The sequence below is a fragment of the Alosa pseudoharengus genome, unplaced genomic scaffold (assembly GCF_046254945.1).
Source record: "Alosa pseudoharengus isolate Yale_2024_CS ecotype anadromous, Long Island Sound unplaced genomic scaffold, YU_APseudo_1.1 YU_APseudo_1.1_scf_14, whole genome shotgun sequence".
Taxonomy (NCBI): domain Eukaryota; kingdom Metazoa; phylum Chordata; class Actinopteri; order Clupeiformes; family Clupeidae; genus Alosa; species Alosa pseudoharengus.
The window spans coordinates 4,010,394-4,027,027 of NW_027468609.1; the positions used below are offsets into that span (position 1 = coordinate 4,010,394).

Sequence of the window (16,634 nt, forward strand, 5' to 3'; positions counted from 1 at the left end):
TTATTTCATATTGCGCGCACAGTTAATTTTTTTGGGGAGGGTGTAGTGGGTAGGGTTGGGGTTGTAGTGGGTAGGGTGGGGTTAGTGGGGGGGTTGTAGTGGGTAGGGTGGGGTTAGGGTGGGGGTTGTCATGCAGGATGAGAGGGGAGGAGAACCTCAGGCGTGTGCAGCTGCAGCATGTAATAGTCCTGCCCGCTTCAACATGGCCGGCCTGAATTATTGACGAAGCCCCACATGTGCCTGCAGATAGTGGGGCTGTTGCACGTGTGTGCGTGTGTGTGTGTGTGGGCGTGTGTGTGCATGTGCGTGTGGGCATGTGTGTGTGTGTGCATGTGTGAGTGTGTGTGTGTATGCATGTGTGCGTGGGTGTGTGTGTGTGTGTGTCCAGCCCCCCTGGTCCCTGTACACTTGCAGCCTTAATTCTTAATGACCGTGCCAGTAATGACCATGCCAGCTCAGTCAGGCTAACATCAGCCGTCCCAAAGTGTCCGCTCAGCACCTCTCAGTGCACTGTCCACATCAGGCGTCTCAGAGCTCCAGTGTCCACATCAGGCCTCTCAGAGCTCCAGTGGTCTCAGAGTTTCAGTGTCCACATCAGGCCTCTCAGAGGACCAGTGTCCACATCAGGGGTCTTAGAGGTCCAGTGTCCACATCAGGGGTCTCAGAGGACCAGTATCCACATCAGGGGTCTTAGAGGTCCAGTGTCCACATCAGGGGTCTTAGAGGTCCAGTGTCCACATCAGGGGTCTTAGAGGTCCAGTGTCCACATCAGGGGTCTCAGAGGACCAGTGTCCACATCAGGCCTCTCAGAGGACCAGTGTCCACATCAGGCCTCTCAGAGGTCCAGTGTCCACATCAGGGGTCTTAGAGGTCCAGTGTCCACATCAGGGGTCTTAGAGGTCCAGTGTCCACATCAGGGGTGGAGAGCAGAGGTGGCACACTGCATGGAAAGCTTAGGGCTCTTCAAAGTGTAGTAGCGGTGGGAGACACTCATGAATGAATCTCTGTGAATTAGAGTGGAAATTTATTTACAATCAGTCCTGTCTCATGTCCGGTTTTCGCGCTCTGAAAGTCCTCTGACTGGCAAGAGCTATTTGTAAACTGTCAGCTGCGTCCGCCGTCCGGGATTGTTATTGCTTCTGATTGATGGGTTTTCTGTGAATTGGTGTGTGTGTGTGAGGGAGGGTGCAGGCATGATTTCTCCAGCAGAGCTAACCAGCACTTATTATTCACTTCCTACACACTAAATGGCCTTAAAGAGTTGTATTCACAGCATAAGTTGTATTGACCATACTTTGCTGTCTTGGACCCCCTGTGCATAATGTCTAGGAGCAATACCACGCAAAACTCTCACATCCATAACACCAACTAAATAACATGGCATTGTGTTGGCGTTATGGATGTGACAGTTTTGCGTGGAATTTCCCTGATAATATATGTATTAATACATACGAACGAAATTATATGATAACACATTGAGCAGTGTTTTTTGCCAAATAGATAACAGGCAAGCAGAAACGGAGCAGTGTTTTCTGCCAAATGACTCTGACTCAGTAAATTTAATATGTTTGTTAGTGAGTCTAGATGATAATCTGCCATACACAGGCATCCTCAGTACAATCACATGATGGTGATGCTGCCATCTGCTGGTCAAATGTATGCCTTGCAGAACATGCTCATGTGGTCGAAACACACGCACAGTCTCGGGGTCTTTGAAAAACCTCATGAGAGTGCTAAGGAGGGTTCTCTGTGTAATCCCTTAAGTACAACAGAATGGTGATATGAATATATAATAATAATAATAATAATAATAATAATAATAATAATAATAATAATCATAATAATAACAGTATATGTGTGCTTTGGATTTCAGTCACTGATCATATTTACTAGTGCAGTGCCCGTTCAAACATGCTATTCCTGTAGCCCAATTACATGCCTGCAGGTAGGCCTGCTTTAAAAATAGGATGATAGGGAAAAACATAATTCCAGGTAAGCATTCAATAATGAATATAGGCCTACAGATAATATAATAATATAATAAATGTGAAGTGAGCAGAATTGAAGCATGGCTGCATGTGACATTTTTTACAAATCAAAATGACATAATCCTAACAGCTGTTTTGAGTCAAGGCTATATGCTTAGCCTATTGAATAACTTGATGATAGAGAAAACAAACCATTTTGTGGAATGATGCATCATATGGAATTTGCAACGGTGTGACTCAAAAACAGTCTCTGGTGGCCTATAAGTGACATCACACTCTGTCTGCCACTCGTTGCTTGTCGCTGGTTATGCTTTGCATGTGTGGCATTCTGAGACGTTCTTTAATTCGGGACCATTATCGCTCGTTTCAATTTAGGACCTTGCAGTTTGAATTGTCATGTGCTTATTTAAAGTCTAAAGACAGTCCAAAGTAGCCTGGGCTATTCGAAGTGTCCGCTTATTTCACATAATTTTTTACGTCATTTTGAAGAGCCACTGCATATAGCCTACCTGTGTGTGTTGGCATGTTGGCGTGTTGTTGCAAAATCCGTGGAGTTATCTTGCACTCGCTTAAGTTTTTACCCGTGTAACCTACACTGATCCAATTCTGCCAAAGCCCTGCTTCTATCCTCACTGGTAGCTTACAGTCCTACAGTGCTGTGTGGGAGGGGGAGTGGCTAGCGGTGAAAGCCAATGCTCATGCCTGTAGCAAGACACCTGCCAAGTTTGTAATCAGTCTGACAAACGGTCAGCGAGATATGCGTGCCACAGACACACACACACACACACACAGACACACAGACGCTTCTTGCTTTATAGATAGATTACAGCTGATTGCTGTATTCATGAAGATTGCTGGATATTTGCTCTGTAACCAGCAGTCTATGCATATAGAGGTTCTGGGGGTGTCAGGTTAAGTTAGGTTAGGGTTGGGGTAGGTAGGGTTGGAGTCAGGTTAGGGTTGGGGTAAATTAGGGTTGGAATCAGGTTAGGTTAGGGTTGGGGTAAATTAGGGTTGGAGTCAGGTTAGGTTAGGGTTGGGGTCAGGTTAGGATTGGGTTAGGTTAGGGTTGGGGTAGGGGTAGGTTAGGGTTAGGGTTGGGGTAAATTAGGGTTGGGTTCAGGTATCTCCTGTCTGCTCCATGCTATGGTTTCCTGTTCTTCTCTGCTCTGCTGAAATGAAGGTTTCCCTTCAACTTTAATCCTCATTATTGATTCCTCTTTATTAAGCCCCCTGTGCGCGCCACCACCTCTTACACTCTCTCTGGGTTCTTTCCGTGTCCATTAGTAACTGCAAACTCATCAGCTGCTCCTGAGGTCCACCCCCACTTAACCAGTTTGCACACTTACACAGCTCTGTCCGTAGATGCCGTAGATGGAGCTGGACACTTACGCTTACACAGCTCTGTATTTAAGCTATTCGCCACTGACCATGCATTTTAGGTCGCCAAGATAGAGCCCAAAGTGTTTTATATGTAACAAATGCATGTTATGATTGTGATTATGATAGTTATTATTAGTGTGTTGGTTAGAAGTTGACAATTGCTAGTAGTCATATTAAAACATCAAAATAAAGATGCTGTTAAAACTACAGTCAAACTAATACATTGGTCCTGTTAAAATTACACAGTCAAACTAATACATTGGTCCTGACTATTCCGCTACCTGGTAACTGTTTATACCAAGGCTTGGCATCAACATAGGAGTTACTAACCACAGTGTAGCATCAACATAGGAGTTACTAACCACAGTGTAGCATCAACATAGGAGTTACTAACCACCACATAGCTTCACATGATGTGCCAGTTCTTAAGAAGCCCCTTCAGCTGGCATTTTGTGTCTGAGGAGTGTAGTGGTAAAATAAGAGGTGGGTAAGCTATGAATTCTGTGATCACGGTAAAGTGGACTGCGCCATGCGGTATTAGATTTTTAAAAAAAGCATGTTTGATGATGGTGGAGGTTATTGTCCAATGTTACCATACCAGTGGTATTAAATGGTTCCTAGAGTGTTGATGAGTGTACAATGTGGATAATACAGTGTGATTTTTGATTGTTAAAAGTTACAATTGGTGAATAAACTTTTTTGAGAGGTGGATAAACTCTAATAAGAGGTGGATAAACTGTTTACTTGTGTTTAGCCTCCACTACATCCCTGTCTTGTAATGAGAGACTAGAGGTCAGGGATGAGGAGCGGAGAGAGGCAGGATTTCTTAATTGACTTTCTGAGACGCAGAAGAGACACCGGCCCATTTTTGCTGATGGGGATGACTGTAAGCTAGAGAGCACTTTACGTGAAGGAGCTGAGGCTTTCGCTGGCCTGGCAGTGCGGATTGGAAATAAAGTTTTATGGTGAGCAATGCAAATTGACATCCCCTTAATCTTTCACGCATAGCGACATGGAGCCATTTCGCATTGCTTCACTATTGTTCCCTGCACGCGCATGTTGTCACCACTCAAGATTCTTTCCTAAAGCTTATATGCGTTTTTCCTCTGCTCTCATGATGAATTCTTGAAAGAGTAAGATCCATAGGTCCTACTTAACTCCGCGAAGATTACAGCAAATGAAACTCAAAGACAACCCTTACTGTGTCCAGACAGTACCATTGCTACTTTTCACCATATGGTGTGGCAGTGTCCAGAGTTCAATACCTATTGCTACTTTTCACCATATGGTGTGGCAGTGTCCAGAGGTCAATACCATTGCTACTTTTCACCATATGGTGTGGCAGTGTCCAGAGGTCAATACCATTGCTACTTTTCACCATATGGTGTGGCAGTGTCCAGAGGTCAATACCATTGCTACTTTTCACCATATGGTGTTGCTACTTTTCACCATATGGTGTGGCAGTGTCCAGAGGTCAATAGATTTTGGCATAGTATTTCATCCATCATGTCTAGTATTATCAAAGGACCCATCCCTTGAAATCTCTTGAATTTCCCCTAGGGATCAATAAAGTATCTATCTATCTATCTATCTATCTATCTATCTATCTATCTATCGATCTATCCCTCTCACACCATGTTTGCTTCTACTCAATGACACATCGTCCCTAAAGCTAACTATAAACAATAGGCGTCTTCTGTCTGGTCTGACAGCCGGCAAAAGAATGTGGGGTCTGTTTCTGGAAGCCCCCGCATGCATTGTCAGTGAGGAAATGGCGTGGGATATTGCTCAGCTAGAGCTCTCTACAGCACGTTTACATTATGCCAAAACCTCTCATATTGATTGCTGGTCAGAGCTATCAGAGAAAATAAATGAAATGATGTAGATAAGGTGAAATTAAACATCTCTCTCTGATACTCTATGAAATATCTACTGTGTGGTTACACTGGAAAGGAGATTCCTGGGTGTCAAGGGGAAAGGGTTGAGAGGTGTGTGTGTGTTGTTATTGTTGTTATTGTTAACTGTTCAATACCTTGAGCGAATCATGTTAGGGGTTGGAGGGTGGGCTTGGGCTGGGTGGGGTGGAGGGAGGGAGGGAGGGGGGACATGGGGAGGAGAGGGGAAACAGGCATCAGAACAAGCAACACTTCACTCTGTTATATTTTCTAATGATGCTGTAATCAGCCTCATGTTTTTTTTTCTTTTCCTCTGGTGAAGGTGTTTCCCCTATGTGTAAACAATGATTGCAAGAAAATAAATAAACAATTGATCACAAAAAAAAGAAAGAGAGATAGAGAAAGAGGTAGAGAGAGAGATGGAGAAAGGGATGGAGAATGAGAGATGGAGAGAAAGAGAAAGATAAGAGGAGCAGAGAGAGACATGAGATGATGAGAGTGAGAAAGTGACAAAGAAAATGAGAGAGAGAGAGAGAGCGAGAGAGAGAGAGAGAGGGAGAGAAAGAGAGAATGTGGGGACTGCTCTATTGGAACTTTGGGGCCAATAGCACCGACACACTGAATGATCACAACCGGAGTTCTATTTTCTACTTTAAGCACCAGGAGTTAAAAATGACGAACAATTGTTATATCATCATCAAAGTTTGTTGATTTTCTCTCGCTCTCTCTCTGTCTCACCCTCCACTCCTTGCTCCACGTGAGTATGTGAAGTAGCTTTTATGGTGGTCAGTCAGGAGTGTCTCTCTTAGTGAATATAAAAGCTGACTCAGCTTGTGTCTCCATCCGCCTATTGCCTTGTTTTGTTTTGTTTTTTTAATTCTAAAGGGCGGCGCATCATGAGAGGAAGTGGATCTCTCTCTCTCTCTCTCTCTCTCTCAGCACACTATGAATCAGAACAACATGTCTAGGATGGAGTGAAGCTTGCGTTAGCGTCCAGGGAAGGAGTAACAGAATGGGCTCCTGGCTCTGCCCGGTGGAACTGGGCGCTGACCTGCACTAATGGGTTCCTGACTCTGTCCAGCGGATGCTAAACTGTGCTGATCTGCTCGTGTTATGGAGTCCAGCAGATTGGCCTTAACGTTCAGGAGAGGACATCTCGCCATTGACCCTGTGACTCAGCGGGCTTGTCTATGATAGCGGTGAAGGGGTTGACCCCTCCTCGAGTGTCAGCAATGGTGATTCAGGGAATGGAAGTCTTTGCTATTACTGTGGTGGTCTTGATGTTTTTCTTGGTGCTCAAGCAGTTTGGAATCTGGGAGCCTCTCTCTCTCGAAGGTAAGTTAAAGGTGGCATCTCAGTTCAACTCGGCCCCCAGGTAGAGGCTTTCAGTTCCTGCTATATTTGGTCTCATGATTCTGTGGCCTGGGAGTAGAAAAAGCTACATGCTGAACTGAACGTAATGGTTTTATGCATGGGTCCTGTCTAGGCTTGAACCTACAACCTCGATGAAACCATGACCACGATGAGTCCCTTCACTTCCATGCTAGTAGTGATTAGTTAACTTCCGCACTAGCATGCTAGTAGTGAATTGTGAAAAGTACCAGTGCCAGTATTGAGATAACCAATAGTGAAGACACACACACACACACACACACACACACACACACACACACACACACACACACACACACACACACACACACACCTGGAGCAATGGCCACTCGGTTTATTTCTCGAACATGTTTCAGCTCTATACGCCACACCTCCATGTCCATGGCATGTTGTTGGAGTGGGTGATGGCCTTGGAGAGGGTGATGGCTGTGTGCTTCACACTGCTGGAGGGAATTCCATTGCAGGCTGCTGTTACTCCAAACAAACACTTCTCTTGGCGACACGTGTCGACTAACCCATGTGCATATGAGACGCTGTCGACTAACCCATGTGCATATGAGACGCTGTCGACTAACCCATGTGCATATGAGACGCTGTCGACTAACCCATGTGCATATGAGATTTATTCTGATCTACTGTCTCTCTCCCTCTCTGTCTCTCTCTCCCTCTCTCTCTCTCTGTCTCTCTCTGTCTGTCTGTCTATCATCGCTATCCTCCATCCATCCTGCATCTTGGTCTCGTCCTGTCCATGTTCGCTCATCTGACTCCTCATTCGTCCTCATCCCATAGATGGTGAGTACACACACACACACACACACACACACACACACACACACGCACACATGCACTCATGCACACACCATAACTTTGAGTCCAGCATTTCATCCCGTAAGTACAGACATTGTTTTTAATGTATGTTTCTTTGTGTGTGTGTGTGTGTGTGTGTGTGTGTGTGTGTGTGTGTGTGTGTGTGTGTGTGTGTTAGTGTGTGTCTGTGTGTGTGTGTGTCTGTGTGTGTGTGTGTGTGTGTGTGTGTCTGTGTGTGTCTGTGTGTGTGTGTGTGTGTGTGTGTGTGTGTGTGTGTGTGTGTGTGTGTCTGTGTGTGTGTGTGTGTGTGTGTGTGTGTGTGTGTCTGTGTGTGTGTGTGTGTGTGTGTGTGTGTCTGTGTGTGTGTGTGTGTGTGTGTGTGTGTGTGTGTGTGTGTGTGTGTGTGTGTGTGTGTGTGTGTGTTCACTGTTCTTCTCTTCCTACCTGTCCTGTCTTCTGCATTCTACCTGTTCTTCCTGTTCCTCTCTCTCACCCTGGCGGTGTCACTCCCCCCCCCACACACACACAAACACTCAACACCCCCCCCTCACACACACACACACAAACACTCAACACCCCCCCCCTCACCCACACACACACACTCAACACCCCCCCCCTCACACCCACACACAAACACTCAACACCCCCCTCCTCACACACACACACACACACTCAACACCCCCCCCCTCACACACACACACACACACACTCAACACCCCCCCCTCACACACACACACACACACTCAACACCCCCCCCTCACCCACACACAAACACTCAACACCCCCCCCCCCCTCACACCCACACACAAACACTCAACACCCCCCCCCTCACACACACACACACACACTCAACACCCCCCCCCTCACACACACACACACACACACTCAACACCCCCCCCCTCACACACACACACACACACTCAACACCCCCCCCATCACACACACACACACACACTCAACACCCCCCCCCTCACACACACACACACTCAACACCCCCCCCCTCACACACACACACACACACTCAACACCCCCCCCCTCACACACACACACACACACACTCAACATCCCCTCCACCCTATCCTATCTGCCTACTCAAAACCTCCAAACCTTTACCCCTCCCCCAACTCACACACTTCTGCCCCATCCTTCCTGACCCTTCCCCAACTCTGCCTTCTTGCCCTCTAACCCCTCTATGAAACACCTTATCTACCCTCTTCAACCCTATCATGTTGTTACCCCTCTACCTCTTGGTTGTTACCCCCCCTTACCTCTACCTATTGGTTGTTGCCCCCCCACCCCCTTCCCCATCTCTACCCCCCCTCCCCCCCATTGCCCCCCTCTCCCCCCCACCCCATCTCTACCCCTTGGTTGTTGCACCCCACCCCACCTCTCTCTTCTGGTTGTTGCCCCCTCTCCTCCTCCCGCCACCACTCTACCCCTTGGTTGTTGCCCCGTTCCCTGCCCCCCCCCCCCCCCCCCCACCCCACACAGACATCAGTGAGAGCGAGCTGGAACTGGCCACCGTCCGGCACCAGCCCGAGGGACTGGACCAGCTGCAGTCCCAGACCAAGTTCACCCGCAAGGAGCTGCAGTCGCTCTACAGAGGCTTCAAAAATGTGAGACTGGAAGACATGGCACCAAAATGGAGAACATGCATGCACCAACATGGAGGACATAATGCACCAACATGGAGAACATGCATGCTCCAACATGGAGGACATAATGCACCAACATGGAGAACATGCATGCTCCAACATGGAGGACATAATGCACCAACATGGAGGACATGCATGCACCAACATGGAGAACATAATGCACCAACATGGAGAACATAATGCACCAACATGGAGAACATGCATGCACCAAAATGGAGAACATGCATGCACCAACATGGAGAACATGCATTCACCAAAATGGAGAACATGCTATTAAAAGCAGGGGTGTTGATACGGCCTGTAAATGCATTCTGTTCTACACCTCTGGGATGCAACTTCAAAAGGCTGATTTTTTGCACGTCTGCTCTCCTCAGGAATGCCCAAGTGGTCTGGTGGATGAAGAAACCTTCAAGATGATATATTCCCAGTTCTTCCCACAAGGAGGTACGATACAGAGCCACCATTTTATGAGATGTAGGTTGTCATTGTTCATGGTAGTTGGTTGCACACGGATGCAAAACGAGGGTTTGGGACCTGACGGGCATGTGAGACCAAAGTCCGGTTCAGAGCAGCCGCCTCATTGGCTGCCCCTATTGATTTGTCACAAAGAGCTTGTCCACTCACACCGGAGTAATGCTAGTTTCTCTTTTCTCAATGTCAACAGATGCCACCACATATGCACACTTTCTCTTCAATGCATTTGATACAGACCGAAGCGGCTCCATACGCTTTGAGGTAACTCTCAAGATATGTTGATTTTTCTACTTGAACTTTATTAGTTTAGCACTTTCAGATACTACCTAAGACATTGTGTGTTTGTGTGTGTGTGTGTGTGTGTGTGTGTTCTGACAGTACTTTGTAATAGGTCTCTCAGTGCTTCTAAGAGGCTCAGTGAATGAGAAGCTGCAATGGGCCTTCAACCTTTATGACATCAACAAGGATGGCTACATCACTAAAGAGGTACACCACTGCACTGCGCCCTGTGTCTGTGTTATCCTCTGTCAGTCTTACTTCAGTAGGACAAAAACTAAGGACAAGATAACTGATTTCTAAAGCCATTTACATGCTTGCCTGAAAGTCTCTTGCGGTTTTGTGTTTAAAGGAATTATCCGGAGTAAAATGCACTTTAGATCGATTTACGGATGATTGGGGGTACATACGTTGAGTTGACATCAAAATCATGTCATTCGGATGTGTTTTGAGAAAGTTCGATTGTACCGTTTTCAGTCAAAACTCGTAGCCTGGAAGTGAGCAGGGCATATCAATTTCGCCGCTACAAAACGCTATTTTTATACCTCTTCTACAGTTCCAAACAACATAACACTTACGTGGTAGTGAGTAGAGGGTCCCTAAAGCCAAACCGAAGTATCCCGAGGGATAGAGAGTCCAGAATGAATTTCATCAAGCCAGTACCTTCCCGGAAATGTTGCCATCTTTGCTGTTATTAAGTGACATTCGGTTTTTGTCATAACAAGTTAGGATTAGGATTAGGGTTAGGGTTAGGGTTGGGGTTAGGGTTAGGGTTAGGTTTCATGTGTCATGACAGTGTCATATGTTCATGATACCCACAGTATACCCACTTAACAAGCATCACCATCTCAGTATACCCACTTAAATAGGCAAGGATATGTATTAACATTTGAGGTTGATCACAGTATACCCACTACAGATAACTACTACATAACAGTATACCCACTACAGCTAACTAGACTAGACCACTGGACCAAATGTTATATTATTTCATGGGGTGAAAAGGCCCTCTGCACTGTCCACAACAGTATGCCCTCTGTGTATTCAGGAGATGCTGGCCATTATGAAGTCCATATACGATATGATGGGAAGATACACGACCCCCAGCGTCAAAGAGGATGCCCCGTTTGAGCATGTCGAGAAGTTCTTCCAGGTAAGACAGCTGGACAAAAACAGGCAGAAGACAGAGACAGAGAGTCCTGCATCTTTGAATAGTATCTCAGAAACATTATGGTGTTGGGCAATTCCACGGAAAATTGACTTTTTGTCACATCCATAACGCAAGTGAAATGCCTTGGCATTGGTATGATGTGAATGATAATATTCATTTTTTGTGCATTTTTTTTCATTTACATTCTTCAGCCAAAAATAGCAAATGCTCAAATTTCATGTAATCATTCACATCATACCATACCATCACATTTTATTGGCGTTATGGATGTTATAAAAAATGTAATTTTTCATGGAATTGCCCTGTTGTGTTATTGTCCTGCATCTTTATAGTACAGTATGTCAGAGACATTATGTTGTTGTGTTATTGTGTAGTATGTCAGAAACATTATGTTGCTGTGTTATTGTGTAGTATGTCAGAAACATTATGGTGTTGTGTTATTGTGTAGTATTGTGTAGTATCTCAGAAACATTATGTTGTTGTGTTATTGTATAGTATGTCAGAAACATTATGGTGTTGTGTTATTGTGTAGTATTGTGTAGTATCTCAGAAACATTATGTTGTTGTGTTATTGTGTAGTATGTCAGAAACATTATGGTGTTGTGTTATTGTGTAGTATTGTGTAGTATCTCAGAAACATTATGTTGTTGTGTTATTGTATAGTATCTCAGAAACATTATGTTGTTGTGTTATTGTATAGTATCTCAGAAACATGATGGTTTTATCATGTTGTTGTTTTTGTCCCCTTCTTCAGAAAATGGACAAGAACAAAGATGGAGTCGTCACCTTTGATGAATTTATAGAGACGTGTCAGAAGGTACTTCTTTAAGAATAACACACACACACACACACACACACACACACCTGAGTCAGAAGGTACTTCTTTAAAAATAAAAACACCTGTCTCTCTTGCAGGCAGGCTACACCAGGCATGTAACTGAAGCATTCCATACACAAACACACACACACACACACATACACACAGACACAGATACAGACACATACACACCCACACACACACAGACACACACACACAGACACAGACACACACACACACACACACACACACACACACAGACACACAGACACACACACACACACACACACACACACACACACACACACACACACACACACACACACACACATGCACTGAGAGACCAGTCTTCTTAAACAATTTGTAGTTCAGTTCAGCTCAGTTATGTGTCTGGTGTAGCCTGCCTGTTACACACACACACAGAGACACACACACACACACACACACACACACACACACACACACACACACACATGCATGCACTGAGAGAAACTGAAAGGTTCATCACTCTCTCCACAACCTGTAAGGCTGATGCAGGTTCTTTCCATATGGTGCTTCTGTTACCAGGATGAGAACATCATGTGTTCTATGCAGCTGTTTGAGAACGTCATCTGAAGCTCGACGTTCTGCGTTCTTCATTCTGCGTTCCCTCTCCTGCACTCCTCTCCTGCACTCTGCGTCTGGACCCAGGCGCTTTATGGGACTTTCACCACCAGGAGGAGCTGTTGTCTCTATGAAAAGAGATGGGAGGAAAGCCGACGCTAAAGACTTATTAATAAAACACAGGAGTGATGCTTGGATTGCTAACATCACTCACACTGTGGACTGACATGAAAGACTTAACTCTGCAGTCGTTTGCATGCTTGCCTAAAGTTCTTAGGGAGTTTTTCGCTAATGTGTAAACTCCACTCCTCTGCAGCCACGCAGATGACACATGCACTACTTCCTTTCTGAAGCACTCATCATGACCTTTCGAGCTAAATGACCATGATGACCACTGAATTGGTACTTTTGTTTTGTTAGTGGTGTTTGATTTTTGTTGCATGATATTCACTGTCACTGTTGAACAGTAGCCATGTCTACAGTGAGAGGTCCCAGATTAACTTATTTTTTCCATGTTATTCATATTTTAATGTATTTTTTTAACATATTACACTTTTAAATGCATGATTTTGTCTTTGGAAGATTCTGGTGAGTTTTGTGTTCTCTTTTAAATGGGAGCAAATGAATAAGACCTGTGTATTAAAGTACACATTAAAGTACATATTAAAGTGTATTAAAGTTCTACTTCCACAACAACCCTATATAGACCAGTATTGACAGATTAGTTATTTCACATTGACAGCACTCACACCTCATTGAATGCCAGTGTAGTACTCAAATATTTAATGGGAAGCCTCATCCAAGCAAGGAAACATCAAAAAGAAATATATATTTTTAGACATCTTCTCTAATGGTTAAATATAGTCCTGTTTATATATAAATATATAACACCTACTGTGTGGGTTAAATATAGTCTCAGTTTGTGGATCTTGAAAAAAAGGGCAGTATGAGTCAGCATGGACTTCTTCTGTTTCCACTGTAACTTACAAGCAGCAATTTGCCTCTTAGTTTCTGGGGAGCAGGAGAGAGAATGAAAGGGCAGTATCCACTCCACACACACACACACACACACACACTGCAGTTTCCACTCCACACACACACTGCAGTATCCACTCCACACACACACTGCAGTATCCACTCCACACACACACACTGCAGTATCCACTCCACACACACACATACACACACACACACACGCGCGCACACACACATACACACACACTGCAGTATCCACTCCACACACAGAGACCAGAAGCTTTGACCTGTGTGTGTTCCTTGGGTAGAACACTGTATCAGTGTGTGTGTGTGTTTGCATCCCCTCCTAGCATGACCTGGCCTGACTGACTCCTCCTGCCACTTCAGCCTTGCTGAAAACAACAAACAACTAGAAACCAGCTTATGCTGGTAACTGGTTTTAGCTGGTCTTTACTGGTTTTCTTCCAGCTCTTGCTGGTCTTTGCTGGTGTAGCTGGTTAGGCTACAAGGTGGACATGCTGGCGTGACCATCTGAGGAAACTGATCAGGCTGGTGTGACCAGCCTGTCGTGTGGGATACAGCTGATTTACACACACACACACACACACACACACACAGACATTGTTACATTGTCCCCAGAGCAACTCAGGGAGTTTAGTTCCTTGCTCAAGCGCACAACGGTGGAAGCCAGGAATTGAACCCACAACGTTTCTGGTTACTGTATGCTAGCCTAGCACCTAGGCTCCATTTATTCATTTAACAGGTGCTTTTATCCAAAGCGACTTACAAGGGCCATATGCTTATGTCACGTGAGCAACATGTGGAACATGTTTTCTGTGGGAAAAGGAGGCTTTGGTGGTAGACCTGATGTCACGCTATATTCACTTACACTTACAAGTTGCTGATTGTCCTGATGGCTTGGACAAAAAACCTTGAATCTTTACCCTTAATGTTCACGGATGTCTAAGAGTGGGTCAATGAAGGAAATCCGATCCTGAGATCAGTAGGCTATAACAGGATGTATTAATAGGAGGTAGGAGACCTATTGGTGTGCTATCTTAGCACAATGTCAAAATACTGTCCAACATCTCGCTTTATTTTGGCAATCCACTTAAGACGGATGTCTGTTAGGGCTTTCAGACATAGGCTACGTGTAAGACCGGAGGTTCTGCGGACATTAAACGGTTGGGCCGTATATCTGAACAACATAAATGGTCATATGGAAGTCCGAACTTAGCCGGTTGTTCTACTGCTCCCCTCCGTGTCTTAGGAAACGATGAAAAAAATAGTTCTTAGTTCCGTTGTTGGTAAGAAATACACAGCATAGTTCTTAGTTCCGTTGTTGGTAAGAAATACACAGCAGTAAGCTAAACTGGGGAGTTTTTAGTTCCGTTGTTGGTAAGAAATACACAGCAGTAGGCTAAACTGGGGGTAAAACCAGTACTGATTACTAGGGCCCCAAGGGGAGGGAGGGCCCTTGAAAAGTCTGGAATATATTGTATTATATTTATTATGGGGGCCCATCAGGACTGCCTATGCATGGGGCCCAGGATCTTGTACTACGCCCCTGTCCACCACTGGGGGTGATCGAGGGCGAGTGCAGAATGAATGGGAGTCTATGGGGCTAGACGACTAAATTGATTTTTTCACTTGCTTATTGCCAACAAACTGCACATTTCTTTTCTACAGCATGGGTTTCCCATCAAAAGTGAAACATACAAATATCTATGCCCTTTCTGTATTTTACAGGTTGAGCCGGTTTTGCTGTTAACACACTACCATTTTGCTAATGATTGCTGATTGGTCAGTGAAGCTCCATAGGCTTCCATTCATTCTGAGCTTGCTTGCGAGCAGTGGTGGACGAAGTACACAAATCCTGTACTTGAGTGAAAGTAGAGATACACATGGCCAAATGTTACTCCAGTAAAAGTAGAAGTCCTCCTTTTACATTTCCACTTGAGTGGAAGTACAAAAGTACTTGCCTTCAAATGTACTTAGGTATCGAAAGTAAAAGTCCTGAAATGTATTATGACTAATACAGTTGCATTTACTATTGTTGAAATGATTCGGCATAGGCATTCATTGAGTCTTTCTCCTTAATTCAAGGACAAAATAATTTTATATCTTATCTTAGATACTTCAAAGTAGCCACTTATTGCTTTGTTGAATGCTTTACACTTTCGGACCAAATCAAGACGTTCCCTTTTGTGGTTGATAGTGTCAGATTGTCTATCATTGCCTATCATTGTCTATTTGTTTAATGGCGTCATGAGGTTAGTTATGGTAACATCAATATTGTGAAAAGGGCTTAACAAGGTACAGTAAATAGTGGATATAACAATAACATAGGTTAGGCAACACCATTATTTAAAGCTTAGCTCACTTCATAGAAAACACACATGTAAGTACACATGTATTTGGACAGTCTTTTTTCCAAAAGAAACTTCAGTTGTACTTCAGCTGTCACAAAATGTAGTGGAGTAAAAAGTAAAAAGTTTTAAAAAAATGAAATACTCAAGTAAACTACAGATACATGAAAAAATGACTTAAGTACAGTAATTGAGTAAATGTACTCAAATAATGTCCCCCACTGCTTGCGAGTGCCCTCTAGGTGAACTACAGCCAGTCTCAGAAACAGGAAGTGTTCTCAGAGTGAAAGTTCTCCCACGCCTGGCTGTTTCTCAACATTGAGGATCCTCAAGGATTCTTGCTTGGTATAACTGAGCCCTGCCAAGTCAAATCCTTCAAAGACAGGGCTTCTTCTTAGCATTTGAAAAACTCACAATGGAACAGACTAGACCTCCATTTATTCTGCACTCGCAATGAGTGCCCTCATATGGAAACAGGGTGGAACTGCAACCAGTTTAGAAACCGAAAGTTTCCGAGAGTGAAAGTTCTCCCCTTATTAGACATTCTCTGGTTCTCCCCATATTAAACGTTTTCTGGTGGAAGCCGGGAATTGAACCCACAACTTTTCAGGCAACTACATACTACTAAACACTTGGTGTTTGCACAGGACCTTGGTGTTTCCAGACCTGGGAAAGTATGGACATTTGGGTGAAAGTATTTAAAAAGTCTGGAGGTTTTGCTCATAGTAATACACAAAAAGATTAAAATATGCACTTATTTAATCAGTTACAGAATTATTGAATGTTTCCTCATAGTTCATAGTTTAACCAGAAATCTTAATTGTGTCTT

At 44.4% G+C, this 16,634-nt stretch overlaps 1 protein-coding gene across 2 annotated transcripts in view; it reads left to right on the top strand.

Annotated features, from left to right (window-relative positions):
- The window catches only part of LOC143122332 (calsenilin-like), a 32,559-nt gene extending 19,476 nt beyond the window's left edge, over nt 1–13,083 (top strand). Inside the window, exons 3-10 of one of the 2 annotated variants that reach the window (XM_076283148.1) lie at nt 7,448–7,450; nt 8,957–9,081; nt 9,495–9,564; nt 9,785–9,855; nt 9,973–10,080; nt 10,919–11,023; nt 11,796–11,858; nt 12,426–13,083. In XM_076283148.1, coding sequence (XP_076139263.1) covers nt 7,448–7,450; nt 8,957–9,081; nt 9,495–9,564; nt 9,785–9,855; nt 9,973–10,080; nt 10,919–11,023; nt 11,796–11,858; nt 12,426–12,473 — 593 coding nt within the window. In that variant the 3' untranslated portion in view covers nt 12,474–13,083. Of the gene's footprint in view, nt 1–6,257; nt 6,602–7,447; nt 7,451–8,956; nt 9,082–9,494; nt 9,565–9,784; nt 9,856–9,972; nt 10,081–10,918; nt 11,024–11,795; nt 11,859–12,425 lie in introns of those variants that run through there. The other variant, XM_076283149.1, reaches the window with a different exon arrangement.
- Nucleotides 13,084–16,634: the final 3,551 nt, after the last annotated feature.